General features: G+C 44.1%; 1 protein-coding gene across 1 annotated transcript in view; it reads right to left on the reverse strand.

The window, feature by feature from the left end:
- LOC116982098 (sodium channel protein type 4 subunit alpha-like) overlaps positions 1-27,651 on the reverse strand; it is a 247,527-nt gene that overhangs the window by 43,110 nt on the left and 176,766 nt on the right. Inside the window, exons 16-18 of the mRNA XM_033035415.1 lie at positions 16,035-16,457; positions 4,502-4,634; positions 1,782-1,936 (exon numbers count right to left, since the gene is read on the reverse strand). Of these exons, the coding sequence (XP_032891306.1) occupies positions 1,782-1,936; positions 4,502-4,634; positions 16,035-16,457 (711 nt within the window). The remainder of the gene's footprint in view (positions 1-1,781; positions 1,937-4,501; positions 4,635-16,034; positions 16,458-27,651) is intronic.

The following is a 27,651-nucleotide window of genomic DNA, read 5'->3' on the forward strand; positions in this document are numbered from 1 at the left end:
TCCACAAATTCACAACTCTTTGGGTGAAAAAGTTTTTTTCTCATCTCAGTTTTAAATGGCCTCCCCTTTAATCTTAGACTTTGGCCCCTGGTGCTGGACTCCCCCAACATTGGGAACATTTTTCCTGCATCTAGCTTGTCCAGTCCTTTTATAATTTTATACTAGGGGCAATTTACATTGGCCACTCGACCTACCAACCTGCACGTCTTGGGATGTGGCGAGAAATAGGAGCATTTAAAGAAAGGCAGACCAAAATGCTGGAGAAACTCAGCGGGTGAGGCAGCATCTATGGAGCAAAGGAAATAGGTGACGTTTCGGGTCGAACTAAGAACTAAGATATGGAATGTGAGGTGTGATGACTCTTTTACAGAGAGGATCCAGGACTTGAGGGCCTGAGCCATAGGAAGAGGTTGAGCAGGCTAGGACTTTACTCTTTGAAGTGTGGGAGGATGAGAGGCAATCTTATAAAGGTGTACAAAATCATGACAGGGATAGATTGGGTAAATGCACAGAGTTCTGAAGAAGGGCCTCGACCCGAAACGTCGCCTAGTTCCTTCGCTCCATAGATGCTGCCTCACCCGTTGAGTTTCTCAAGCATTTTTGTCTACCTTCGATTTTCCAGCATCTGCAGTTCCCTCTTAAGCATAGAAAGAAAGTGCATTTTGGTTTCTTGTCAATGGCTATTTCAGTAGTTTTAACATCAAAGGGTGATAAGTACATATTTTCCTGTGGAAATTGACATTTCCCAGTCCAACAGGAGCATTACATGAAGACTTTCATCACTTATTTCATGTCAGTCGCAGAAATCACATCACTGGCACAGGTAAGCATCCAACTAAACAGCTGGAGTGATGTGGACAAGATCACCATGATGTTTCACATAAAGGAAGCTCTTTATTTAATCATTGACTGCTGATATCAAGAACACTATGCAGTTTAATGTCTAGGCTTGGAAGTATAGTTGATGCAATTATGAAGAATGTGGTTTGATTTCATGAATGTCAAAATGTATCAATTTCCTTAAACCTCAAAGAAACATATTTATCCTTCGTTTATTTTATAACTTATCCAGTTTAAATCAAAGCATGCATTGCCAACCATCAAGAAATTGCAAGAAAGAACTAAGATATGGAATGTGAGGTGTGATGACACTTTTGCAGAGAAGATTTAGAAAGATATTGCCAGGACTTGAGGGCCTGAGCCATCGGAAGAGATTGAGCAGGCTAGGACTTTATTTCTTGGAGTGTGGCAGATGAGGGGCAATCTTATAGAGGTGTACAAAATCATGAGAGGAAAAGATTGGGTAAATGCACAGTCTTTTGCACAGACTTGGGGAATCGAGAACCAGAAGACATGGGTTTAAGGTGAGATGGAGGAAAGATTTAATAGGAATCTGAAGGCTAAGTTTTCTGCACAAATGGAGGTGGATGTATGGAATGAGCTGGTGGAGGAGGTAGTTGAGGCAGGTACCTTTGCAACCTTTAAGAAAAATTTGGACAGGTACATGGATAGGACAGGTTTAGAGGGATATGTGTCAAACGCAGGTGAGTGGGACTAGTGTAGAGGGGGCAATATTAGTTTGCATGGGCAAGATGGGCCGAAGGGCCTGTTTCCATGATGTTTGACTATGACTATGACATTAAAGCTATCGTATGAAGGAATTAGAAGCAAACTAACAGCTTTTACTTATTGTCTGTAGCATTAAATACAACCTAACTTTCAGCTGAAAGATCTGCTCGTAAGCATGCATACCAATATACAGGGGAAGAGTTGCAGCTTACCAGAGCACCACTACTGAGCAAGATCATGAAGATGATGAATGATTCAAACCAGTTGTGCTCCACAATCTTGAAACAGGTTTTCCTCAAGTTCCACCACATCTTCCCCCGTTCACTCGTTACATCAAGTTCCAGGCAAGGGCATGTTCTCAAACAGCCTGCACAAGGAGCAAACAATTCAGATAAATCCCTACAGTCATTGGGTTATTAAACACTACAACCTCCAATAAGCTCTGAACCACATAGACTTGGGGACATCGGTATTGTCCTTTTGCACTATTATTGGTTGTTTATTTTTTATGTGTACGCTTGTGTGCATGTATGCGTGTGTATATATATATATATATAGATATATATACGCATATAAGCGTGTGCATGTGTGTATTCAGATGTGTGTGTGTGTATATATATATATATACACATACACGCACACTTACGTACACACAAAATACACGTGATAAACAAAAATAGTGCAAAAAAAATCTCAGTATGTGTGTGTGTGTACACCAATTAGCTGAGAAAGGCATCAGTTCAATTTCATCTCTGATACATATCGACATGGAAACTACATGATATGCATAAATTCAGTTCCCCAATCTGCAGATGGAACATTGAAATGCAAAGACCATTCACAAGATTGACACAAAATGCTGGAGCAACTCAGTGGGACATGCAGCATCTCTGGATAGAAGGAATGGGTGAATGAATATGAATGAATGAATGAATGAATGAACATTTATTACATGTCATTTGAACTTCAGTAAGGCTCAAATGAAACTCCGTTTCCACAGCCATACAAACAGAGACAATTCCTACAAGACACACACACACAATCCAATTTACACAAACATCCATCACAGTGAATCTCCTCCTCCTCACTGTGATGGAAGGCAAAGTCTTTTCTCTCCCCTGCACCATTTTTCTCCCGATGTTGAAGCCCCAGGCGGGCGATGGTAAGTTCCACGGCCATTTTAAGCCGCGCCGGGCGATGTACGGCCCCGCTCCAGACCCAAAAGTCACAATGTTGGAGCCCCCGGCAGGCGTTCGAATGTCCCACGGCCATTAAAGCCGCGCCGGGCGATGTACGCCCCGCTCCGGGTCGTTCCAACCCCGCGACACAGGCTGGAGAAGTCGCGTTGCGAGAGCTCCGGAAAGCGGTCTCCACCCGGGCCTGCGAGCTCCCGATGTCCTAGTCCACCGGACCTGCGGGTGCAGCTGGAGCTTCCGAGCTCCGGGGTCGGGCCGCAGCAGCGAGCCACCACCGCTCCCCACGCTCCGAGGCTGGCCAGCCCCACGATGGTGAGTAGTCTGCAGCTCCGCAGGCACCGCGACTGTAGCCCCCAGGTCATTCCGGCTGGAGGCCGCTCCACGATGCTAGGCCCCAACGACAACGGAGACCCGACAGGAAAAAGGTCGGATCTCCCGTGCAGGAAAGTGATTTTTTTAAGTTTCCCCCTCCACCCCGCCCCCCACATAAACACAGTTAAAAACAGTATTAAAAAACACAAACAATTACATTTAACTAGACAAAAATTTTAAAAAAAGACAGACAGGTGATGTTTCAGGTCGTGACCCTTCTTCAGACTGAGCTGACTTTGCTCAGTCAGAAGAATATAATACAATACAATAATACTTTATTATCCAAGTATGTTTTGCAACATTGGAGACATTTCATTTGCCAAGTCAGTCATATAAATAAAAAGCAACAGAACACAATAAAATACATTTTAACATAAACATCCACCACAGTGACTCCTCCACATTCCTCACTGTGATGGATGGCGAAAAAATAAGTTCAATCTCTTCCCTTCTTTGTTCTCCCACGGTCGGGAGCCTCGCGCCTTCCGTTGACGGGACGATCTTACTCCCGTAGCCGGTGGTCGAGCCCTCTGCATCGGGGCGATCAGCTCCTGTATCGGGGGGGGGAATGTCAGCTGCCCCGCGCTGGCGATCGGACCCCGGGTCAGGGCTGGTCGAACCTCTGCGTCGTTGGAGCTTCCCGACACGGTCTCTCCCGAGACTGCGAGCCCTTGATGTTAAAGTCAGCAGGTCGCGGTGGGAGCGATCCCAGGCAAGGGATCAGCCCCGATGGTAAGTCCACGCCCTGCGGTGGGACTCAAAGATAGTCCTGAGGAGGCTTCCAGCTCCATGATGTTAGACCACAGAGCGACCGGAGGGACTACCTGAAAACCAATCGCATCTCCGGCAAGGTAAGAGACTGAAAAAAAGATTCCCCCGGCTGCTCCCCCCACATAAAACAAACCGGAGAACATCTGCACAAAAGTTTAAAACACACTAAAAATAACAAAAAAAGACAAAAAAACAGACAGACTTTTGGCGAGGTTGCCAATCGTATGGCGTCCCTGGTGGTATAGAAGGGCCTCAACCCAAGAAGGGTCTCAAGCCAAAACATTCCTTCTATCCAGAGATGCTGTCTGTCCTGCTGAGTTACTCCAGCATTTTGTATCTATCTTCGGTTTAAACCAGCATCTGCAGTTCCTTCCTGACCATTCACAAGTGTAGCAAATGAATAGCTGTTTGATTCTTGCAGATTAATATAAGGGCAGACCGTGAATTGGAGCCCATTGTGTTAAAAATGGAGAGTGTAGAAATCAGGATTGCACATAAGGCAAAGCTACTTGGAATTCCAATGCCATTGGTTATGGGTCTGTCACACTCCCACCCTTTTTCCCTTCTCTCCGTTCTCTTTTCTGGTACTTTACCTTCCGTTAAACACTCCACCGGCTCATCGGCTTCGGGAACCTCTTCTTTAATGTCCACCCCCTCTTCTTCAACTTTCAAATCGACAGTACTGCACTGAGAAGAATCAATGTTCACTTTTAACTGTTCGAGAACCTAAAAGCAAAACATCAGGTAATCGAACCATTAGGATCAGGAGTAATATAATTCTGGTAGCACGATGGTGGGTTATGATAACATGTTCCAGCAGAAGATGCCCAGTTCACAGACTCAACTGGCAGCTGAATTCCTGCATTTTTTGACAATTCTGCAAAGTGTTCAGCAATTATAATTATTTCTCAGTGTAAATAAGCATTAATTGTGTCAAGAGTCTTTTGTTCTAGGGCAGCACAATGGCGCAGCGGTAGTGTTACTGTCTTACAGGGCCAGATATTGGGTTTGATCCTGACTACAGGTGCTGTCCATAAGGAGTTTGTATGTTTTCCCCCGTGATGGCATGAGTTATCCCCAGGTGATCCAGATTTCTCCCACATGCCAAAGACATACCGGTTTGTAGGTTAATTGGCTTTGGTAAACATTGTAAATTGTACCTAGTGTGTAGGATAGTGCTAATATACGGGGTTTGCTGGTTGGTGCTGACTCCGGGCCTGTTTCTGCACTGTATCTCTAAACTAAACTCTACAATAGACAATAGACAATAGGTGCAGGAGTAGGCCATTCAGCCCTTCAAGCCAGCACCGCCATTCAATGTAATCATGGCTGATCATCCACAATCCTGCCTTTCCCCATATCCGCTGACTCCGCTACCTTTAAGAGCTCTATCTAGCTCTCTCTTGAAAGTATCCAGCGAACCGGCCTCCACCGCCCTATGAGGCAGAGAATTCCACTGACTCACAACTCTCTATGTGAAAAAGTATTTCCTCATCTCCGTTCAAAATGGCTTACCCCTTATTCTTAAACTGTGGCCCCTGGTTCTGGATTCCCCCAACATCGGGAACATGTTTCCCGCCTCTAGCATGTCCAAACCTTTAATAATCTTATATGTTTCAAAAAGTTCCCCTCTCATCGTTCTAAGTTCCAGAGTATACAAGCTCAGCCGTTCCATTGTCTCAGCATATGACAGTCCTGCCATCCCGGGAATTAACCTTGTGAACCTACGCTGCACTTCGTCAATAGCAAGAATGTCCTTCCTCAAATTTGGAGACCAAAACTGCACACAGGTGTGGTCTCACTAGAGCCCTGTACAACTGCAGAAGGACCTCTTTGCTCCTATACTCAACTCCTCTTGTTATGAAGACCAACATGCCATTCACATAAACTAAACTAAACTGTAGAATGATGAGAAGCATAGATAGGGTAGGCAGTTGGAACCTTTCTCCCAGGATGGAATTGTTAATGATGAGAAGGCAAAGCTTGAAGGTGAGAGGGGGAATGTTTAAAAGATACATACATGGGTTTGTGAAACATGTTACTAGGGGTGGTGGTGGAGGAAGAGATGAGAGTGACGTTTTAGAGGTTTTTAGATAGATGCATTGATATGCAGGGAGTGGAGAGATATGGATCACAAGTTGGCAGAGGAGATTAATTTGGCATCATGTTCGGCACTGAAATTGTGGGCCGGCAGATCCATTCCTATCACTCTGTTGGTCCAGCAACACGGATAATAAGGCAAAGCTCTGGAACCAAGGGTGTTGGACCTTATATAGTTTGCATTGTAGAAATGAATGCGTCTTCATGGATAGACATACCACCTTTAGGTTAAGTTATTAAAATGTGGTCTCATCGCTCCCATCAAGTGATCCCATTATAGGGAAAGGTTCAGAGTAGATAAAAGGAACTGTAGATGTTGGAATCCACAGCATAAAACACAAACTGCAGCAGTAACTCAGTGGGATAGGCAGCAAATCAGGAGAATCTGGATAGGCGACGTTTCAGTTCAGGGCTCTTCTATCAGATTGAAGTACGGGGCGGAAAGTTGAACGAACTTGAAAGTAGATACAGATGAAGGGGGTTGATTGGAAGATGGGTAACAAAGGCTGGGTATGAAAATGAGACAAAAGGATGTGAGATAAGGATCTGTGGGATTCATGTCCTCAAGACATTGCAACAAGGATCACAGCAAGCAAGTTATATCTGAAATGCAATCAGTATTATTCTTCAGACAAACGCTATGATGTTTTCAAGAGAGAGTTAGATATAGCTCTTAGGGCTAACGGAATCAAGGGAAATGGGGAGAAAGCAGGAATGGGGTACTGATTTTGGATGATCAGCCATGATCATATTGAATGGCAGTGCTGGCTCGAAGGGCTGAGTGGCCTACTCCTGCACCTATTTTCTATGTTTCTCTGTTTTAATGCTGAGTGTTGCATCTTGACAACACATCAGCACATTGCTCAGTGTCAAAGCCTATCTATATAACAGTAAATAGACACAAAATGCTGGAGTAACTCAGTGGGACCGGCAGCAATTCTGGAGAGAAGGAATGGGTGACGTTTCGGGTTGAGACCCTTCTTCAGTCCATCAGAATAATGGTGTTGCTCTCTGGCTCTACCTGTGTTTGCGTGCAGATGCATGTGTTTGTGTGTGGAATGCATTTTGCTCGCACGCTTCTCTATCAATTCCTCTTTTATTTACTGCTTCATGAAGGTAAAAAAAAAAAATACAACCAAAAGAAAATGAATCTGAGAAAATATGAAATATTATTTTTTTGTTTGATCGGCTCATCTTTGCTTTTAAATAAATCCTGATCCTGTTTGATAAAAAAGAAAATGATTTTGGCAGTTGCCGTATTGAAGCTTGACATTATTTTTTTTACATTAGTAGGAGAGTCTATTCCTGGTTTAAAGCCACAACTATCTCAGTTTACACTAGTTGAGAGGATAGATTAGATGTCCAAACCTGATGCTGCACTAACATTGACGTCTACAAGACTGGCCAAGAAATTCTATGAGCTTCATCTTTGTCTGTTCTGAAGAGTTTGGATTCCATTATTTTTCCTTACTAAATGTCAGAGCGATTGATTGATTATAATAATAATAATAATTTTATTTATAGAGCACTTTAAAAACAATCATAGTTGCAACAAAGTGCTGTACATCACTAATCATTGACAAAAAAGTTAATACACACCAATAATAACAATTAAAAGATGGAGTAAGTAAAGATATTCAAAATAAAGAAATATTAAAAACACTAAAAACAGGAGCAAAGTCTCATGCATGGTCAAAAGCTAGGGAGTATAAATGTGTTTTAACATTGGTTTTGAAGATGGACAGCATGGAAACAGACCCTTTGGCCCACCAAGTCCATGCCATACCAGATCTATACTATTCCATATTCTCATCCATCCCCTTTACACTAGGAACAATTTACAGTGGCCAATTGACCTCCAAACCCGTACGTCTTTGTGAAATAAATCAAAAGGACAACAAAGTGGCATCAAGCTAGTGATATACCACAAGACTGGAGATTTTATCAGGAGCCTGCAGCAGAGGTCAAAACAACATTATGATTATGGAAGTAAACATAGAAAATAGGTGCAGGAGGAGGCCATTCGGCCCTTCGAGCCGGCATCGCCATCTTGCATTAATATCAAAATGAATAGCAAGAATTTCTGTGGGTGTATAAGCAGCAAGAGGTTAATTAGTGTAACAAGGTACACAAAAATGCTGGAGAAACTCAGCGGGTGCAGCAGCATCTATGGAGCGAAGGAAATAGGCGACGTTTCGGGCCGAAACCCTTCTTCAGACTGATGGGAGGTGGGGGGGAGAAGGAAGGAAAAAGGGAGGATTCGCAGGTGGCGGTGTTCCATTGAACCATTGCCCTAGTTTTTGGTGGGAGAGTTCATGGGTTTGGAAGGTGCTGACAGACTAGCCTTCATGGGTAACTGTAGGACATTTTGTAGACAATAGAATGTGTATTTACCTCTGTGGAAAGATACTATAGGAAGATATGTTGGCCTTGATCAAACCTCCACTTTTATTTCAATAAAGAATCTTTGTTATTAGTTGAATTATGAAACATTTCCAGCATCTTAGAGCAAGAGAGGTACTGAAAAAAGTGACAGTCTTGATGAGACTATTTCTTTAGCCCCACTTTTGATGCTTTACTGCCAAAGACTACAAACTCTATAATTCATTCTCTAGACTTCTCTAACCCTCCATATCTCTCCTTAAAATTAGTTGGAGGTACACAAAAATGCTGGAGAAACTCAGCGGGTGAGGCAGCATCTATGGCGCGAAGGAAATAGGTGATGTTTCGGGTCGAGACCCTTCTTCAGACTCAGTCAAAATTAGTCGGATATTTTCTCTTATTTAGGTATTGATTGATTATTGTCTCATGTGCTGAGGTACAGTGAAAAGTTTTGTGTTTCATACTATCGTGAAGAGTGGATGGAGTCAATGGTGGGTGGAATGGGGTACATTTGCAACTCTCAGCAATTTCTAGAACAAAGAACTGCAGATGCTGGTTAATACACAATGCAGAGTGCTTTTGCTGCAATTCTTTAGTGTTGACTTAATATTTTTTATCCCACTTCAGATTGTAGTGTAATCTTGCACCATTCTGCAGTTGTGTGCTCACCATTGCATTTATCATTACTGCACATATACTGTTTACTCTGTTAGCCTCATGTGAATAAGGAAGTTAATTGCTACTGAAGGCTGTGGAGGGCAAGTCAGTTGATATATTGATTATTGATTAGTACGGGTATCAGAGGTTATATATAACTACAACTATAACTGGGTTAGATATAACTTTTAGAGCTAATGGAATCAAGGGATATGGCGAGAAAGCATGACCAGTTTACTGAATTTGGATGATTAGCCATGATCATATTGAATGGTGGCACTGGCCGAATGGCCTACTCCTGCACCTATTTTCTATGTTTCTATGTTATGGGGAGAAGGCAGGAGAATGGGGTTAGGAGGGAGAAGTAGATCAGCCATGATTGAACCGTGGACTAGAATGGATGGGCTGAATGGCCTAATTCTGCTCCTATCACTTATGATCTTATGATGTACAGGTGCTGTCTGTACATAGTTTGTACATTCTCCCCATGACAGTATAGATTTTCTCCTTGTGCTCCAGTTTCCTCCCACATTCCAAAGACATGCAGGTTTGTAGGTTGCCATCTCCCCCCATGTCTGCCTTCCGCAAAGACCGCTCCCTCCGCAACTCCCTTGTCAATTCCCTTCCCTCCCCCCTCGACTCCATTCAAGGACCCAAGCAGTCGTTCCAGGTGCGACAAAGGTTCACCTGTATCTCCTCCAACCTCATCTACTGCATCCGCTGCTCTAGATGTCAGCTGATTTACATCGGTGAGACTAAGCGGAGGTTGGGCGATCGTTTCGCCGAACACCTCCGCTCAGTCCGCAATAACCTACCTGAACTCCCGGTGGCTCAGCACTTCAACTCCCCCTCCCATTCCCAATCCGACCTCTCTGTCCTGGGTCTCCTCCATTGCCAGAGTGAGCAATACCGGAAATTGGAGGAACAGCACCTCATATTCCGCCTGGGTTGCTTGCGTCCGGATGGCATGAACATTGAATTCTCCCAATTTTGCTAGCCCTTGCTGTCTCCTCCCCTTCCTTAACCCTCGAGCTGTCTCCTCCCATCCCCCCGCCCTCGGGCTCCTCCTCCTCCCTTTTTCCTTCCTTCTCCCCCCCACCCCCCATCAGTCTGAAGAAGGGTTTCGGCCCGAAACGTCGCCTTTTTCCTTCGCTCAACAGATGCTGCTGCACCCGCTGAGTTTCTCCAGCATTTTTGTGTACCTTAGTTAGTGTAACAGTTGGACTGCTCAAGAGTGTGGCTGAGGAGGCAATAATGGGAAGCTATGGTTAATTTAGACCAATATGTGGCATTGGGACCAGATGGTATCCATTCAAGGGAGTGTAATGGAGATCCAGTGGAGCCATTGGTAAATGGAACTGCGAGATTACCAGCAGATTGGAAAACCACATATGTTCAAGGAGGCCAGTTAACATATAGGCTAGCTAACCTATGTTATTGGAAAGGCGCTAGAGAGAGTCTGCAATCAAGCAAATAGCTAATATCTTAGAAACCTTTAGTATAATCTACACTTCACACTCCTCAGAAAAGCAGCCAACATTATCAAGGACTTGTCCCGCCTTTTCTACCTTATTTTTTACCTGCTCCCATCAGAGACAGAAGAGACAGAAGCTTGAATGCACGCACCACCGAACTCAGGAACAGCTTCTCCCCCTCTGTTATCAGGCTTCTGAATGGTCCTTCCATAAGCCAGGATACTGCCCGATTAACCTCTACCCCATTGTGGAAATTGAACTTTGTTTATAGAATTAATGCACTACAATGCTGAGACCTATATTCTGCACTCGATCTTCCCCATCACTCTACCTATTGGATTTGAGTTTGACTTGATTGTATTTAGGTACAGTATTATCTGATCTGTATGGTTCGCGTGCAAAAAAAAGTGTTTTACTGTACACGTGACGATAAGATATGTAAAATTGAAAGTTCTCCCTAGTGTGTCTAGGATAGTGTAAGTGTGCAGGGATCGCGGGTCAGCGCGGACTCGGTGGGCCGAAGGGGCCTGTTTCCATGCTCTACTAAATGACAAAATTAAACTGAGCTACTTTTCTCGCAACCACAGGTTTACTGTACTGGAATCAGCTGAATAACCCAAGATCTTCATGCCCTTTCTTGGGGCCTCAGGAATCGTGAAAGCCAGCAATGGTAGTCAGTAGATTCTGGCTGGGAGACATTATGCTACATTGTAGAAAGTGGAGCTTGAATTTTATAATGGACCAAGGGTCAAACTCAGTGAGAGATCCCCTTCCCATCTACATCCCCATGTTGACCTTCCACCCATCCCATCCACCAGTTTAAATTGTATGTTTGAGGAAGAAAACTATAAACATAGTTGAGAGGCCCAGGAGCCGTGACAGAGGGAGGAGCGACCTTCGTGTGGTGAGTTAAAAAACCCATCGCGGGGCTTGTCTCAACGAGGCCCGGGAGCCGTGACAGAGGGAGGAACGACCTTCGTGTGGTGAGTTAAAAAAACCATCGCGGGGCTTGTCTCAACAGAGGCCAGGGAGCCGTGACAGAGGGAGGAACGACCTTCGTGTGGTGAGTTAAAAAACCCATCACGGGGCTTGTCTCAACAGAGGCCCGGGAGCCGTGACAGAGGGAGGAGCGACCAAAATCTGCAACGTTCCATTCGCAGATCTCACTTCCAGAGGAGGAGTCTGGTGGAAGCCTCTGATTGGTCAAACGGACTAGAGGAAGCAGCTGATTGGCTTGTATCCCGGGCAAGGCTTTATTGTATTCGGTTAAGGGGGAGAATGAGGGCCAGGGCAGTTTACTGTTCTGGATGTCAGATGTGGGAGGTCATGGAGTCTTATTTTTATAAGATTCTATTTTTATAAGATGTGCCCTCCAGATGTCCACATCTGCGCCAGGTGCGTCGAGATGGGGCTCCTAAGGAACCTGGAACAGCAACTTGATGACCTCTGTCTGCTCAGGGAGAGCGAGGAGGTCATAGATAGGAGTTACAGGGAGGTGGTCACTCCAAGACCACGGGAGACAGAAAACTAGGTCACAGTTAGGAAGGGCAACGGGCAGAGGCAGGGACTGGTGAGTACCCCGGTGGCTGTACACCTTGAAAATAAGTACTCATGTTTGAGTAAAGGTGGGGGAGACAGCCTACCTGGGGGCAGCGACAGCGGCCGGGCCTCTGGCATAAAGACCGGTCTTGTTGCTCAGAGGGTAAGGAAAAGAAGAGGAGGGCAATTGTAATAGGGGATTCTATAGTCAGGGGGTCGAATAGGCGATTCGGTGGACGCAGACAAGAGACCCGGATGGTAGTTTGCCTCCCTGGTGCCAGGGTCAGGGATGTGTCTGAACGTGTCCAAGAAATCCTGAAATGGGAGGGAGAGGAGCCTGAGGTTGTGGTACATATAGGTACCAACGACATAGGTTAAAAAAAGAGAAGAGGTCCTGAAAGAAGAATTTAGGGAGTTAGGTAGAGAGTTAAGGAGAAGGACTGCAAAGGTAACAATCTCAGGATTACTGCCTGTGCCACGCGATAGTGAGAGTAGGAATGGAGCGAGGTGGAGGATAAATGAGTGGATGAGGGACTGGTGCAGTGGGTTTCTGGTTTCTGGATCATTGGGACCTCTTTTGGGGAAGGTGTGACCTGTACAGAAAGGACGGGTTGCACTTGAACTCGAGGGGGACCAATATCCTGGCGGGGAGATTTGCAAAGGCTACTGGGGAGACTTTAAACTAGTATGGTTGGGGGGAGGGACTCAAATTGGGATAGCTAGCAGTCAGTGTGTGAGGAAGGAGGCAGAGAATGGTAGCACTCTGACCCAAAATGTAGGGGAGAGAGAAGAAAAAGACAATAAACAGAGAATAAGAGAGGGTGGGTTTCTTAAATGTGTATATTTTAATGCTAGGAGCATTGTAAGAAAGGTGGATGAACTCAGAGCCTGGATTGACACCTGGAAGTATGATGTTGTGGTGATCAGTGAAACATGGTTGCAGGAGGGCTGTGATTGGAAACTAAATATTCCAGGATTTCGTTGCTTCAGGTGTGATAGAATTGGAGGGGCAAGAGGTGGAGGTGTTGCATTGCTTATCAGGGAAGATATTACAGCAGTGCTTTGGCAGGATAGATTAGAGGGCTCGTCTAGGGAGGCTATTTGGGTGGAACTGAGAAATGGGAAAGGGGTAGCAACACTTATAGGGGTGTATTATAGACCGCCAAATGGGGAGCGAGAATTGGAAGAGCAAATATGTAAAGAGATTGCAGATATTAGTAGTAAGCACAAGGTAGTGATTGTGGGAGATTTCAATTTTCCACACATAGACTGGGAAACACATTCTGTAAATGGGCTGGATGGGTTGGAGTTTGTAAAATGTGTGCAGGATAGTTTTTTGCAGCAATACATAGAAGTACCTACTAGAGAAGGAGCGGTGCTGGACCTCCTGTTAGGAAATGAGACGGGTCAGGTGGCAGAGGTATGCGTTGGGGAACAGTTCGGGACCAGTGATCACAATACCATTAGTTTCAATATAATTATGGAGAGGGTCAGAACCGGACCTAGGGTTGTGATTTTTGATTGGAGAAAGGCTACCTTTGAGGAGATGCGAAAGGATTTAAAAGGAGTAAATTGGGACATTTTGTTTTATGGGAAGGATGTGGAAGAGAAATGGAGGACATTTAAAGGTGAAATTTTAAGAGTACAGAATCTTTATGTCCCTGTTCGGTTGAAAGGAAATAGTAAAAATCGTAAAGAGCCATGGTTTTCAAGGGAAATTGGACACTTGGTTCGGAAAAAGAGGGAGATCTACAATAATTATAGGCAGCATGGAGTAAATGAGGTGCTTGAGGAGTATAAAGAATGTAAAAAGAATCTTAAGAAAGAAATTAGAAAAGCTAAAAGAAGATATGAGGTTGCTTTGGCAAGTAAGGTGAAAGTAAACCCAAAGGGTTTCTACAGCTATATTAATAGCAAAAGGATAACGAGGGATAAAATTGGTCCATTAGAGAGTCAGAGTGGACAGCTATCTGCAGAGCTAAAAGAGATGAGGGAGATAATTGAACAATTTCTTTTCTTCGGTATTCACCAAGGAGAAGGATATTGAATTATGTGAGGTAAGGGAAACAAGTAGAGTAGCTATGGAAACTATGAGATTCAAAGAAGAGGAAGTACTGACACTTTTGAGAAATATAAAAGTGGATAAGTCTCCAGGTCTGGACAGGATATTCCCTAGGACATTGAAGGAAGTTAGTGTAGAAATAGCAGGGGCTATGACAGAAATATTTCAAATGTCATTAGAAACGGGAATAGTGCCGGAGGATTGGCGTACTGCGCATGTTGTTCCATTGTTTAAAAAGGGGTCTAAGAGTAAACCTAGCAATTATAGACCTGTTAGTTTGACGTCAGTGGTGGGCAAATTAATGGAAAGGATACTTAGAGATAATATATATAAGCATCTGGATAAACAGGGTCTGATTAGGAACAGTCAACATGGATTTGTGCCTGGAAGGTTATGTTTGACTAATCTTCTTGAATTTTTTGAAGAGGTTACTCGGGAAATTGATGAGGGTAAAGCAGTGGATGTTGTATATATGGACTTCAGTAAGGCCTTTGACAAGGTTCCTCATGGAAGGTTGGTTAAGAAGGTTCAATGGTTGGGTATTAATGGTGGAGTAGCAAGATGGATTCAACAGTGGCTGAATGGGAGATGCCAGAGAGTAATGGTGGATGGTTGTTTGTCAGGTTGGAGGCTAGTGACTAGTGGGGTGCCACAGGGATCTGTGTTGGGTCCACTGTTGTTTGTCATGTACATCAATGATCTGGATGATGGTGTGGTAAATTGGATTAGTAAGTATGCAGATGATACTAAGATAGGTGGGGTTGTGGATAATGAAGTAGATTTTCAAAGTCTACAGAGAGATTTATGCCAGTTGGAAGAGTGGGCTGAAAGATGGCAGATGGAGTTTAATGCTGATAAGTGTGAGGTGCTACATCTTGGCAGGACAAATCAAAATAGGACGTACATGGTAAATGCTAGGGAATTGAAGAATGCAGGTGAACAGAGGGATCTGGGAATAACTGTGCACAGTTCCCTGAAAGTGGAATCTCATGTAGATAGGGTGGTAAAGAAAGCTTTTGGTGTGCTGGCCTTTATAAATCAGAGCATTGAGTATAGAAGTTGGGATGTAATGTTAAAATTGTACAAGGCATTGGTGAGGCCAATTCTGGAGTATGGGGTACAATTTTGGTCGCCTAATTATAGGAAGGATGTCAACAAAATAGAGAGAGTACAGAGGAGATTTACTAGAATGTTGCCTGGGTTTCAGCAACTAAGTTACAGAGAAAGGTTGAACAAGTTAGGGCTTTATTCTTTGGAGCGCAGAATGTTAAGGGGGGACTTGATAGAGGTCTTTAAAATGATGAGAGGGATAGACAGAGTTGACGTGGATAAGCTTTTCCCACTGAGAGTAGGGAAGATTCAAACAAGGGGACATGACTTGAGAATTAAGGGACAGAAGTTTAGGGGTAACATGAGGGGGAACTTCTTTACTCAGAGAGTGGTGGCTGTGTGGAATGAGCTTCCAGGGAAGGTGGTGGAGGCAGGTTCGTTTTTATCATTTAAAAATAAATTGGATAGTTATATGGACGGGAAAGGAATGGAGGGTTATGGTCTGAGCGCAGGTATATGGGACTAGGGGAGAATACGTGTTCGGCACGGACTAGAAGGGTCGAGATGGCCTGTTTCCGTGCTGTAATTGTTATATGGTTATATGGTTATATGGTTAAACATTTGAAGAATGGTCTCAACCCGAAACGTCACCCATCCATGTTCTCTCGGGATTCTGTTTGACCTGCTGTGTTACTTCAGCACTTTTGTGTGTTTTTGGTAAAACGGTATTTGCAGTTTCTTGTTTCTATACCTATTTACATTTTGCAGAGTTTTCATTTAAAAGACGGGTTGTGCTCGACATTATATCAATGGGTTTGTGAGTGCATATGGGAAACGTATAACTCCAACCACACTGCTTACCATGCTGGCATCCTCGGTGTCTGCATCAGAGCTTTGTTCATCATATTCAGTATCAGATTCACCTTCAGCAATGGGGACTCTAACAGTCAGGTGTGTGTTGGCTAGGATGCCATCTTGGTGCACCCCTTTCTTCAGCTTAACCCCATCAAGCTTAGACATCTCATCCTTTTTACTCTCTGAGTCCGTGTGGTTAAAATCAAGAATCCCGTCTTTAGACGGAGAAAAGTCCTCCAATTGTTTATCTTCATGGACATTTTTTTTCCTTCGTAATATGCCGAGAAAAAAACCTTTGACAAAGTCTATGCCTCTGGTAATTCTGTTGATTGCAATTTGTAGGTTATTCATCTCATTGTCGTCATCGGATGCTGAGAGGTTATCAGCGCTGAAGGAACTTAACAGCAAGGCCAGGAAGAGGTTAAGCACCTGCAGATGAACATTTAGCCATTCATGGTCACATTCTTATCATTAATATAATCAGCTCAAAGGAGTGGGGGAAATGAATTGGAGCTACATTGCACTAAATACCCAAAGGATTTGAAACATAATAAGCATACAACTCTTTACAGCATTATTTTTCCAATTATCTTTCTAAACCAAGCAACTTCCCCAATTTCCTCCGACTGTAATGTACAATGGGGTGGACAATGATAATTAATAACTTTATGCTTCCAGAGGGAAATCTATTGATGTCTATAACAAGCAAATCCAACCATTGATCCCACCCTAAAATGTGACTGTTTGACCCAAAGAGCAAAGGCAATGCTTTCTGATTATGTTCAAAGTTTAACCTGCTGTTGAATTTAATGGGCCTGGAGGCTTAGCACTTCCTTATGCTAATGTTTCATTAGTGAATGGATCTTAAACATCTGCATCAGTCACCTTTTGTAAAGTTTAGATTTATTCCCGTTGATGGGGGAAGATTCTTGAATTTATCCTTCAGCCTTGTTGTGTATATCCAACAGCCCTCAAAGACAAGACCCAAAACTCATAACAAGTGTATTTGGTTCAGCAAATAAACCAAGAGAGGTATCATCATACCAATTTCACTGCTTGTCATTTCACTGACGTATGAGGCACAGTTAGACTACAGAAATAGTGCAGCAACTAATTTATAGCACCCATTGAGAACTTACTGCCTTGGTGTCTTCTTCTTGGTAGTGAAGCATTTAGTTGGATCAAATAGGACCTTCACTTCTCTATGCAAACTCAGCACACCAATGCCTCTACTTCCTTAGAAGGCGTTCCGCATGCCCCCAACACCTCTCATCAACTTCTACAGATGCGCCGTAGAAACTTTTTTTGGATGCATTACAGCTTGGTTTGGGAACAGCTCCATCCAAGATCATGAGAAATTGCAGCGAATTGTGCACGCAGCCCAGACCATCACACAAACCAGCCTCCCTTCCATTGACTCAATTTATACCTCACGCTGCCTCGGCAAGGCCAGCAGCATAATCAAGGATGAGTCGCATGCTGGCACTCCCCCATCTGCCCTCTCCCATTGGGAAAAAGGTATAGAAGTGTGAAAATGTATACCTCCAGATTCAGGGACAGTTTCTTCCCAGCTGTTATCAGGTAACTGAACCATCCTACCACAACTAGAGAGCAGCCTTGAACTACTATCTTCATCACTGGTGACTCTCGGACTATTTTTGATCGGACTTTACAGGCTTTATCTTGCATGCTATACCTTTATCCTGTATCTGTATACTATGAATGGTTTAATTGCAAATAATGCATTGTCTTTCTGCTGACTGGTTAGCATGCAACAAAAGCTTTTCACTGTACCTCGCTACACAAGACAATAAACTAAACTAAGCTAAATTAACCAGCATCCCACGTGATGCCTAGGAACCTGGTGCATGATTACAACTATTACATCCTATGGAATGGACTCCTATATATCGGCGAGACCAATTGCAGACAGGGTTTCCACTGATCGTTTCACTGAACACCTTCGTTCAGTCTGCCTCGGCCTATGTGATCTCCCGGTTGCCAAACACTTTAATTTCTCTTCCCAATCCCACACTAACCTTTCTGTCCTGGGCCTCCTCCATTGTCAGAGTGAGGCCAAATGCAAAATGGAGGAACAGCACCTCAAATTTCGCTTGGGGTGCTTACGACCCAGCGGTATGAACATTGATTTCTCTAACTTTAAAAGTCACTCTTGCATCCCCTCCCTCTCTGTCTTCCCCCCAACCTAGTCGTCTGACTAATTTCACTGTGGTTCTGCTTTGTTTCACTGTTTGTGTCCACTGAGTATTACCTCCTCAGCCAACAATGGACCATTGTGGGCTCCACCTTTCCTTGATCATCATTGCTGGCTTTGATTTGTTCTTTTCATACATTTTATTCATTTGTTCGTTGTCCCTTTTCATCTCTCTCATTTTCCTCTCCCCTGACTCTCAGTCTGAAGAAGGGTCTTGACCTGAAACGTCACCTTTTCCTTTTCTCCAGAGATGCTGCCTGACCCGCTGAGTTTAGTTTAGTTTAGTTTAGAGATACAGCGCGGAAACAGGCCACTTCGGCCCACTGAGTCCACACTGACCAGCGATCGCCGCATATTAACACTACCTTACACACACTAGTGACAATTTTACATTTATACCAAGCCAATTAACCTACAAACCTGTACGTCTTTGGAGTGTGGGAGGAAACCGAAAATCTCAGAGAAAACCCACGCAGGTCATGGGGAGAAGGTGCAAACTCCGTACAGACAGCACCCTTAGTCCGGATCGAACCTGATTCTCTGGCGCTGTAAGATAGTAGCTCTAATGCTGCACCACCGTGCTGCCCGAGTTACTGCAGCATTTTGTGTCTATCTCCATACTCAACAGTTCTGGCACTGGAAAAGGTGGAAGCCACACAAGGCAAGGTGACAGTCCCACTGCAAGTCCCACTGACTTATTCCAACATTTGGTGCCTATCTTTTGGTCCAAAGTAGACAAGCCCCTTTGCACCTCATAAAAAGCATAGGGTTAGCTACTGACAAGTATTCTGCTAAGTACTTCAGTATAGGCGACTTGCATTGACACTGTTACACCTGCTGTAAATAGTGTATAACCATATAACCATATAACAATTACAGCACGGAAACAGGCCATCTCGACCCCTCTAGTCCGTGCCGAACACATAATCTCCCCTAGTCCCATATACCTGCGCTCAGACCATAACCCTCCATTCCTTTCCCATCCATATAACTATCCAATTTATTTTTAAATGATAAAAACGAACCTGCCTCCACCACCTTCACTGGAAGCTCATTCCACACAGCTACCACTCTCTGAGTAAAGAAGTTCCCCCTCATGTTACCCCTAAACTTCAGTCCCTTAATTCTCAAGTCATGTCCCCTTGTTTGAATCTTCCCTACTCTCAGTGGGAAAAGCTTTTCCACGTCAACTCTGTATGGCTGAGGACATAGAAGAAGCAAGAGGTATAGCAAAGAGGACTGAGGCTCTCAAAACAATAAACTTCCTACCAGAGGGATCGGAAACCTGAGAATTAAGCCTGATCCACACTTTCTAAAATAAATGTAATAAAGCATTAGGTTATCTTGGTCAGCTGGGTATTTTCAGCTTTCCATGTACATTAGAATCATAGTGTTTTACTACATGGAAACAGGCCCTTCGGCTCAACTTGCCCACACCGGCTAACATGTCCCATCTACACTAGTCCCACCTGCCTGCGTTTGATCCATCTATCTTTTATATATTAAAACTGTGTGTGTGTGTGTGTGTGTGTGTGTGTGTGTGTGTGTGTGTGTGTGTGTGTGTGTGTGTGTGTGTGTGTGTGCGTGTGCGTGTGCGTGTGTGTGTGTGTGTGTGTGTGTGTGTGTGTGTGTGTGTGTGTTTCTGTGTCTCGACGGGCGTACGCAGTGTCTCGACGGGCGTACGCAGCGTCTCGACGTCGTACGCAGCGTGGCGTTGCGCCATGACGTCAGACCGCCCCCCCTTGCAACCGCGCGTTGCGGGAACAGACCCAACGGGTCTGTACTTGGTCTAGTATCCTTCTAAACCTGTCTTATCCATGTACCTGTCTAAATGTTTCTTGAACATTTAGGGCCAGTACAATGTATTTTCGGGAATGGTCTTAATTCTTATTGAAATATCATCGTCAATGTTATGTGTGCACCCCATGATTCCAAAGCCAAGCGAACTAAGTGTCTCGGACAGAAATGGAACTGAGTGCAGTGTGGTGAAAGCTGCAGCAGATAATTGTCCGGATCCCTAGCTTGTATGTTGCAATCAGTAGAGTACTGATTGATATAGAGTACCTTCGCTTGAACCCTGCCGAGCAGATGACATTCCAAGGGCATGATTAAATTCCTGCTGACTCTAATGGAATCCATGTGGAACCAGAGACGATTGCTTGTGTACTTCCTTCACCCCTGCCAATGGGTGCCTTGCACACTGGCACCGAGCAACAGCCATTTGCACTTTGAACATGCAAAGGAAGGTTTAGCGATCTCTGCAGAAAATCTCAGCTAACTTCTCCATCTGGTGAACCCGTCTTTAGATGCAACAGCAGATAAACTACTTTTCTTTTGCTTGGCATGCACGTTGAGGTGTATTGGGGAAAGGTATTAACAGACACTCAGCATCACGGAGCACTTTGGCTCATATTATGTAGTCAGAAACGAGCCTTAAATAAACCGCTTGCATCATATCAGTAAATATTCATGCCAGACTCTTGCATTAAAGACACCTTTCCTGCAAGAATCATAACATTATACATGGTGTCAATTGTGCCTTGTATATCCTGTGTTTAGTGTGAAACACAGCAGCAGAACTAAATTGGGACATGTAAGCCAGCAAGCTGTACATGAAGGGCAAATTCCAGTATATTGGCATATATAGGACGGCACCATTGCCTTTCTTGGAAGTGAATCAGGATGTCAAAGCCCTGCACTGATTTCCTAAATACGTCCACAATCAGAGCAACTAGGAACAGGAAACCTATGAAAGGATTCCTTCATTCAGGTTTGGAACGAGCGATCTACATGTTTTGTAATGAGAACATGGGGGTCTGGAAAGCAACAGAGCCTTGTCACAGAGCCATGCCCGCACACTGACACCGAGCAACAACCATTAGCATTTTGAGCAGGCAAAGGAAGGTTTAAGTTTCTGACAGCTTTTGTCCGGACCAAATTCATCGGCTGCCTTCATTTGGAGCTATTAGTTAATATATAAATATATATTTCTCTCATTTACTATTGATCTCTTTTATTTGTAGGCTCGACTTTGGGTTCATCATTGCGAGCTCGGTTAAGCTCAGGACTGGAATGCTTCAAACCCTTTGTGCCCCATGGGTAATACTCTGACTTTAGAAACATAGAAAATAGGTGCAGGACAATTCTACAGATTCACAACTCTCTGGGTGAAAAAGTGTTTCCTCGTCTCTGTTCTAACTGGCCTATCCCTTATTCTTAAACTGTGGACCCTGGTTCTGGACTCCATCAACATCGGGAACATGTTTCCTGCCTCCAGTGTTTCCAATCCCTTAATAATCTTATATGTTTCAATAAGAGACCCCTCTCATCCTTCTAAATTCCAGTGAATACAAGCCCAGTCGCTCCATTCTTTCAACATATGACAGTCCCGCCATCCCGGGACTTAATCTCGTGAACCTACGCTGCACTCCTTCAATAGGATGAATGTTCTTTCACAAATTTGGAGACCAAAACTGCACACAATACTCCAGGTGTGGTCTCACCATGCCCTGTATAACTGTAGAAGGACCTCTTTGCTCCTATATTCAACTCCTCTTATTATGAAGGCCAACATGCCATTAGCTTTCTTCACTGCCTGCTATACCTGCATGCTTACTTTCCAAGATTGATGAACAAGGACACTCAGGCCCCATTGTACCTCCGTTTATCCTAACTTGATACCATTCAGGTAATAATTTGTCTTCCTGTTCTTGCCACCAACGTGGATAACTTCACATTTATACACATTAAACCTCGACTGCCATGCATCTGCCCAGTCACCCAACCTGTGCATCATCATCCCCCCCATCCCCACTATTTAGTTTACACCCACACGTGTAGCACAAGCAAACCTGCCAGCCAGAATGGCGGTCCTCCTCCAGTTAAGGTGTAACCCGTCCCTTTTGCACACCCCTACCCCAGAAGAGATACCAGTGGTCTATAAATCTAAGTGAGTGGGGGTGAGTCAGTCACATGGTGGGGGGGAATGGGGGGTGGGGTGGGGGAGGGGTGCCAAGGATAAATACTGTTTTGGAACTTGCCCTTAAAGATCTGTCCAGCTCTGCATAATATAGAGTGGTATTCCAGGAAGTGATTAACGGTGGACACAGAACTGCAGATGCAGATTTACAAAAGAAGACACAAAGAGCTGGAGTAACTTAACGACCCAAGTGCAGACAGGGTTAACGGCAGCATTTCTGGGAACATGGCTAGGCGACGTTTCAGGTTGGGACTCTTCTCCAGACTGAAGAAGGGTCGCGAACTGAAACATCACCTATCCATGTTCTCCAAAGATGCTGCCTGACCCACTGAGTTATTTCAACACTGTGTGCCTCTTTTATGTGATTCAGGCCAATTGGTTCTGGGATAATTTGTGCTAATTTCTTCCTTGGTTCCCCAAAAGGTGTGGCACGTGGAAAGAAATATTGACATGGTGTTAGATAGGCTGGCGTAATCACACAATGATGGGGCCAGTGAAATGTTCTGCAACTGCTTTTTATGGCAGTTCATTCCATCGGAAGAACATTTCAATCACATAATGCTGACGTGAACAGCACAATGTGATTGAATTTCCCAGACCAGCATACTCAATAGTGAAAGGCTTGGATAGAGAGGATGTGGAGAGGATGTTTCCACAAGTGGGAAAGTCTAGGAAGGGGATGAGGAGGTGTTTCTTTAGTCAGAGGGTGGTGAATCTGTGGAATTCTTTGCCACAGGAGGCTGTGGAAGCTAAGTCAATGGATATTTTTAAGGCAGAGATTGACAGATTCTTGATTAGTACGGGTATCAGGGGTTATGGGGAGAAGCCAGGAGAATGGGGTTAGGAGGAAGAGATAGATCATCCATGATTGGATGGCGGAGTAGACAGATGGGCCGATTGGCCTAATTCTGCTATATCACTAATGAAATTATGAACTTATGAACCAATGTTTTAATTAGTTCAGTACAGAAAAGGTGAAATGTAATTTTCCGCATTGCACATAGTTCACTGTTCCTATATTATGCTCTACCATTCATTTAGAATTCATTTTTTTCCCGGAATGAGGGAGACCTGAGTGGATGGGCAATTCTTGTCCAGGCTGGACTGAGCTACATAAGACTTTTAAAATAAAGTGATCTCCTGTTTATTTCACAGCCATGCCAATTATCCCTAAACCACAAGGAAAAAAATATTATTTAACCACAATCGTGCACAACCCAATAAACACTCGGCACTTGAAGTAAAACTTCCTCTACACTGTCCTGTCACACACCCCCAGCACAAAGAATGGATGGGTTGGACAAAGCGTAACACTCCCTCAACACTATCCTGTCACACATAGTCATAGAGATGGGACCAGCTTAGTCTCCATCTACACTAGTCCCATTTGCCCACATTTGGTCCATGTCTCTCTAAACCTTTCCTATCCATGTACCTGTCCAAGGGTCTTTTAAATGTTGTTGTTGTACCTACCTCAACTACTTCCTCTGTCAGCTCATTCCATACACCCACCACCTTCTGAGTGAAGAAAACCCTCAAGTTCCAACTAAATCTTTCCCCTCTCACCTTAACCACCTCTTCTCGCATCTCGTTCCATATAACTGCCAAAATGTTGCCCCTCAGATTCCTATCAAATCTTTGCCCTCTCCACCTTAAACCAATGTCCTCTAGTTCTTGAGTCCTCTACCCTGGATAAACAACTATGTGCATTCGCCCCACCTACTCCCTTCATGATACATGGCATGCAGTGTGGTCACCTCCCGATAGAAAAGATGCCATTCAGCTGGAAATGGAGTCGAGCAGATTCACAAGGAAATTACCAGGAGTGGGGTGCTTCAGTTATAAGGAGAGGCTAGATAGGATTGGGTTTATTCCCTGGACCGTAGAAGTCTAAGAGGTGGCCTTATAGAGGCATCTAAAATCATAGATTATAGGGGCAAGGTAGAGGAGTCCAAAATGAGAGGGCATAGATTTAAGGTGAGATGGTGGAGATTTAAGGTGAGAGGGGGAAGATTTAAAGGGGACCTTAGGTTAAATATTTCGTACATATCGTTCTGGGTATATGAAACTAACTGTCAGTGTAACTGACACAGGTACAATCCATTCGCTTAAAAGACATTTGGATAGGTACATGGATAGAAAACGTATGGAACAATATGGACAAAATGTTGGCAATTACTGTTCTTTATAACCATGAATTCTCGATTAATACGGGTGTCAGGGGTTATGGGGAGAAGGCAGGAGAACGGGGTTAAGAGGAAAAGAGATACGAGCCGTGATTGAATGGTGAAGTAGACTTGATGGGCCTAATGGCCTAATTCTGCTCCTATCACTTATGAACATGACACCATGACATTTCAAGGGCAAGGATAGGTTAGATTGGATACAAAGTAAAGCTCCCTGCATACTTTGTCACATTCCCAGAGGCAGGATGGGACGGGTTAAATACACAGTAAAGCTCCTTCTACACCGTCGCAACACACATTCCCAGAGCAACGGATCCATGGGTCAAATACAGCTCCCTCTACACTGTCCCGAAACACATTCCCAGAGCAAGGATCCATGGGTCAAATACAGCGCAACGTGCCCTCTACACTGTCCCGACACACATTCCCAGAGCAGGGAATCAAGGGCAGGATGGGTTAGGTACACAGTAAAGCTCCCTCTACTCTGTGCTGCCACAGAAATATGTGAGAAAAAATGTGCCACAACAGCTTTTTGTAACTCTTATCAATTGGCAGCTAATGCTTCTCATTCACGCATCAGCACTGACATCTCTTTTGTTCCTGGTTGCCACATCCAAGCTTTCACACATTCACTGAATATATTGGCTCAGCTGAGGTGCTAATGGTTTTTCCAAAAGAATTGGATGTTTTTTTATAACCAGGCAACACCGCACAGCTGTGACTCATCATGGCCCGATTGTAAAGACATATGATGAAAGAATGACCGACTGGCTTATATTCACTGGAATTTAGACAGATGAGAGTGGATCTTGTAGAAACATAAAAAAATTATTAAGGCATTCTCTGCCACAGAAGGCAATGGAGGCCAATTTGTTGGATGTATTCAAGAGAGAGTTGGATATAGATCTTAGGGTTAATGGAATTAAGGGATATGGGGAAAAAGCAGGAACGAGGTGCTGATTCTGCATGATCAGCCATGATCATATTGAATGATGGTGCTGGCTCAAAGGGCCGAATGGCCAACTGCTAATATCTATATTACTAAAAGTGTCATCTTGACCACTTCCTGTTGCACTGTATATTAATTTTAGAAAAAACGCTGCCACTTACGGCAGTGATTTTTGGCCACCTTTCTCCCTCCGCTGGTTTTCCCATCGATGAAAAATAAAGGACTGATTAATGTTTAAAAAATGTTGAGATTCTCTCTCCTGAATGCCACGCCCCTTCCAGAGGGACTATAAAACCCGGAAGTGTTGAGTGCCTCAGTCAGTCTCTGCAAGATGGGGGAGCGAGAGGGTCACATCTCTCAGTCTGAGCTGTGAATAACACTGAACACATGTCTACTAAACTGTGAGTGCCCTTAATGTGGGTTGAAAATGCAAATCAGTTTTTTGGTTTGAAAATGCTTGCTAAAAGTGTGTTTTGGTTTGAAAATGCAAAAGTTGCCTTTGGTTTGAGAATGCTAAAGTTGCCTTGCCTAATTGAAAAGTTGGTTTGAGAATGCCAAAGTTGCCTTGCACAATTGAAATGTTGGTTTGAGAATGCCTTGCCTAATTGAAAAGTTGGTTTGAAAATGCTAAAGTTGCCTTGCCTAATTGAAAAGTTAGTTAGAGAATGCTAAAGTTACCTTGCCTAATTGAAAAGTTGGTTTGAGAATGCTAAAGTTGCCTTGTCTAATTGAAAAGATGGTTTGAGAATGCTAAAGTTGCCTTGCCTAATTGAAAAGTTGGTTTGAGAATGCCAAAGTTGCCTTGCCGTCTATATAATTAGAAATCTAATCTTGACCACTTCCTGTTTGTGTTCTATATTGATTTTAGGAAAAACGCTACGACGTACGGCTGTGATTTTTGGCCATCTTACTCAGAGTCCCGCTCCACTCATCAGGTGCCGAGGATTTTTCACAATGATGAAAAATAAAAGAGTTATTAGTGTTTTAAAAATGTTGAGATTCGCTCTCCTGTCAATCACGCCATGAAGGCCATGCCCCTTCTGGTGGGAGGGAGTATAAAACCTGGAAGTGTGGGCGTGGCTCAGTTTCTGCAAGAGGGAGAGGTCACGACTCTCTGTCTTTGGTGGCCTTGCACCCTGCTTGAAGTGGTAGGAAACTGCACTCGAATTTGGTGGCCTTGCACCCTGCTTGAAGTGGTATGAAACTGCACTCGAATTTGGTGGCCTTGCAACCTGCTTGAAGTGGTATGACACTGCACTCGAATTTGGTGGCCTTGCACCCTGCTTGAAGTGGCAGGAAACTGCACTTGAATTTGGTGGCCTTGCACCCTGCTTGAAGTGGCATTTCAAGGAATAGCCGTGAGTCAACTGCCAGCCCACCAGCCTTGAGTGAGCGAGCTGCCTGCACACCAGGCTTGAGTGACTGAGTCGCCAGCCCAAGAATCCATTCGGACCACAATGTCCATACAAGCCCTCTGGAAACCAGTCCCTTCAGCCCACAACACCCATACTAGCACTACAGAATGCCCCCCCCTCCCCCCACTGGCCACCAATATTGGAATTGGTGGAGAGGTGGAATATTGCTTTGGGGGACCAGCCCCCCCGTGTGAATCTGGGACCCAATGGGTCCCACTTAGTCTAGTTTGCTATGTTTCTGTGAAGCAGCAGCTCGCCAACATAGCAGAAAACAGTCACCCCTCTCACATCGGGCAAAACATATAGAAGTGTGGAAATGCACAGCTCTAGATTCAGGGACAGTTTCGTCCTAGCTGTTATCAGGCTACCGATTCATCCTGCACAACAAGAGAGCAGTGCTGGACTACTATCTACCTCTTTGGTGACCCTTGGACTGTCCTTAATTGGACTTTGCTGGCATTACCTTGCACTAAACGTTATTCCATTATCATGCCCCTTATCATATCCCTTATTCCCATACACTGTAAAGGCTCGATTGTAATCATGCATTGTCTTTCTGCTGACTGGATAGAACACAACAAAAGCTTTTCACTGTACCTCGGAACACGTGACAATAAACTAAACTGTAACTGTAATATTTCAGCCTCACTCACTTTTGTCAGACGATTGGGGCCATGGTTTGGAGCCCCGTTCATGAATATGTCAAGCAGTATCCTCATGTGGATGGGTCCACTGAATTATACGGATCAACTTTTAGTTTAGTTTAGTTTAGAGTACACAATGTTAAAACAGGCCCATCGGCCCACCGACCAGCGATCACCCACACACTAGTTCTATCATACACACTAAGGATATTTATTACAGGAGACAATTAACCTA

The sequence above is a fragment of the Amblyraja radiata genome, chromosome 16 (assembly GCF_010909765.2).
Source record: "Amblyraja radiata isolate CabotCenter1 chromosome 16, sAmbRad1.1.pri, whole genome shotgun sequence".
Taxonomy (NCBI): domain Eukaryota; kingdom Metazoa; phylum Chordata; class Chondrichthyes; order Rajiformes; family Rajidae; genus Amblyraja; species Amblyraja radiata.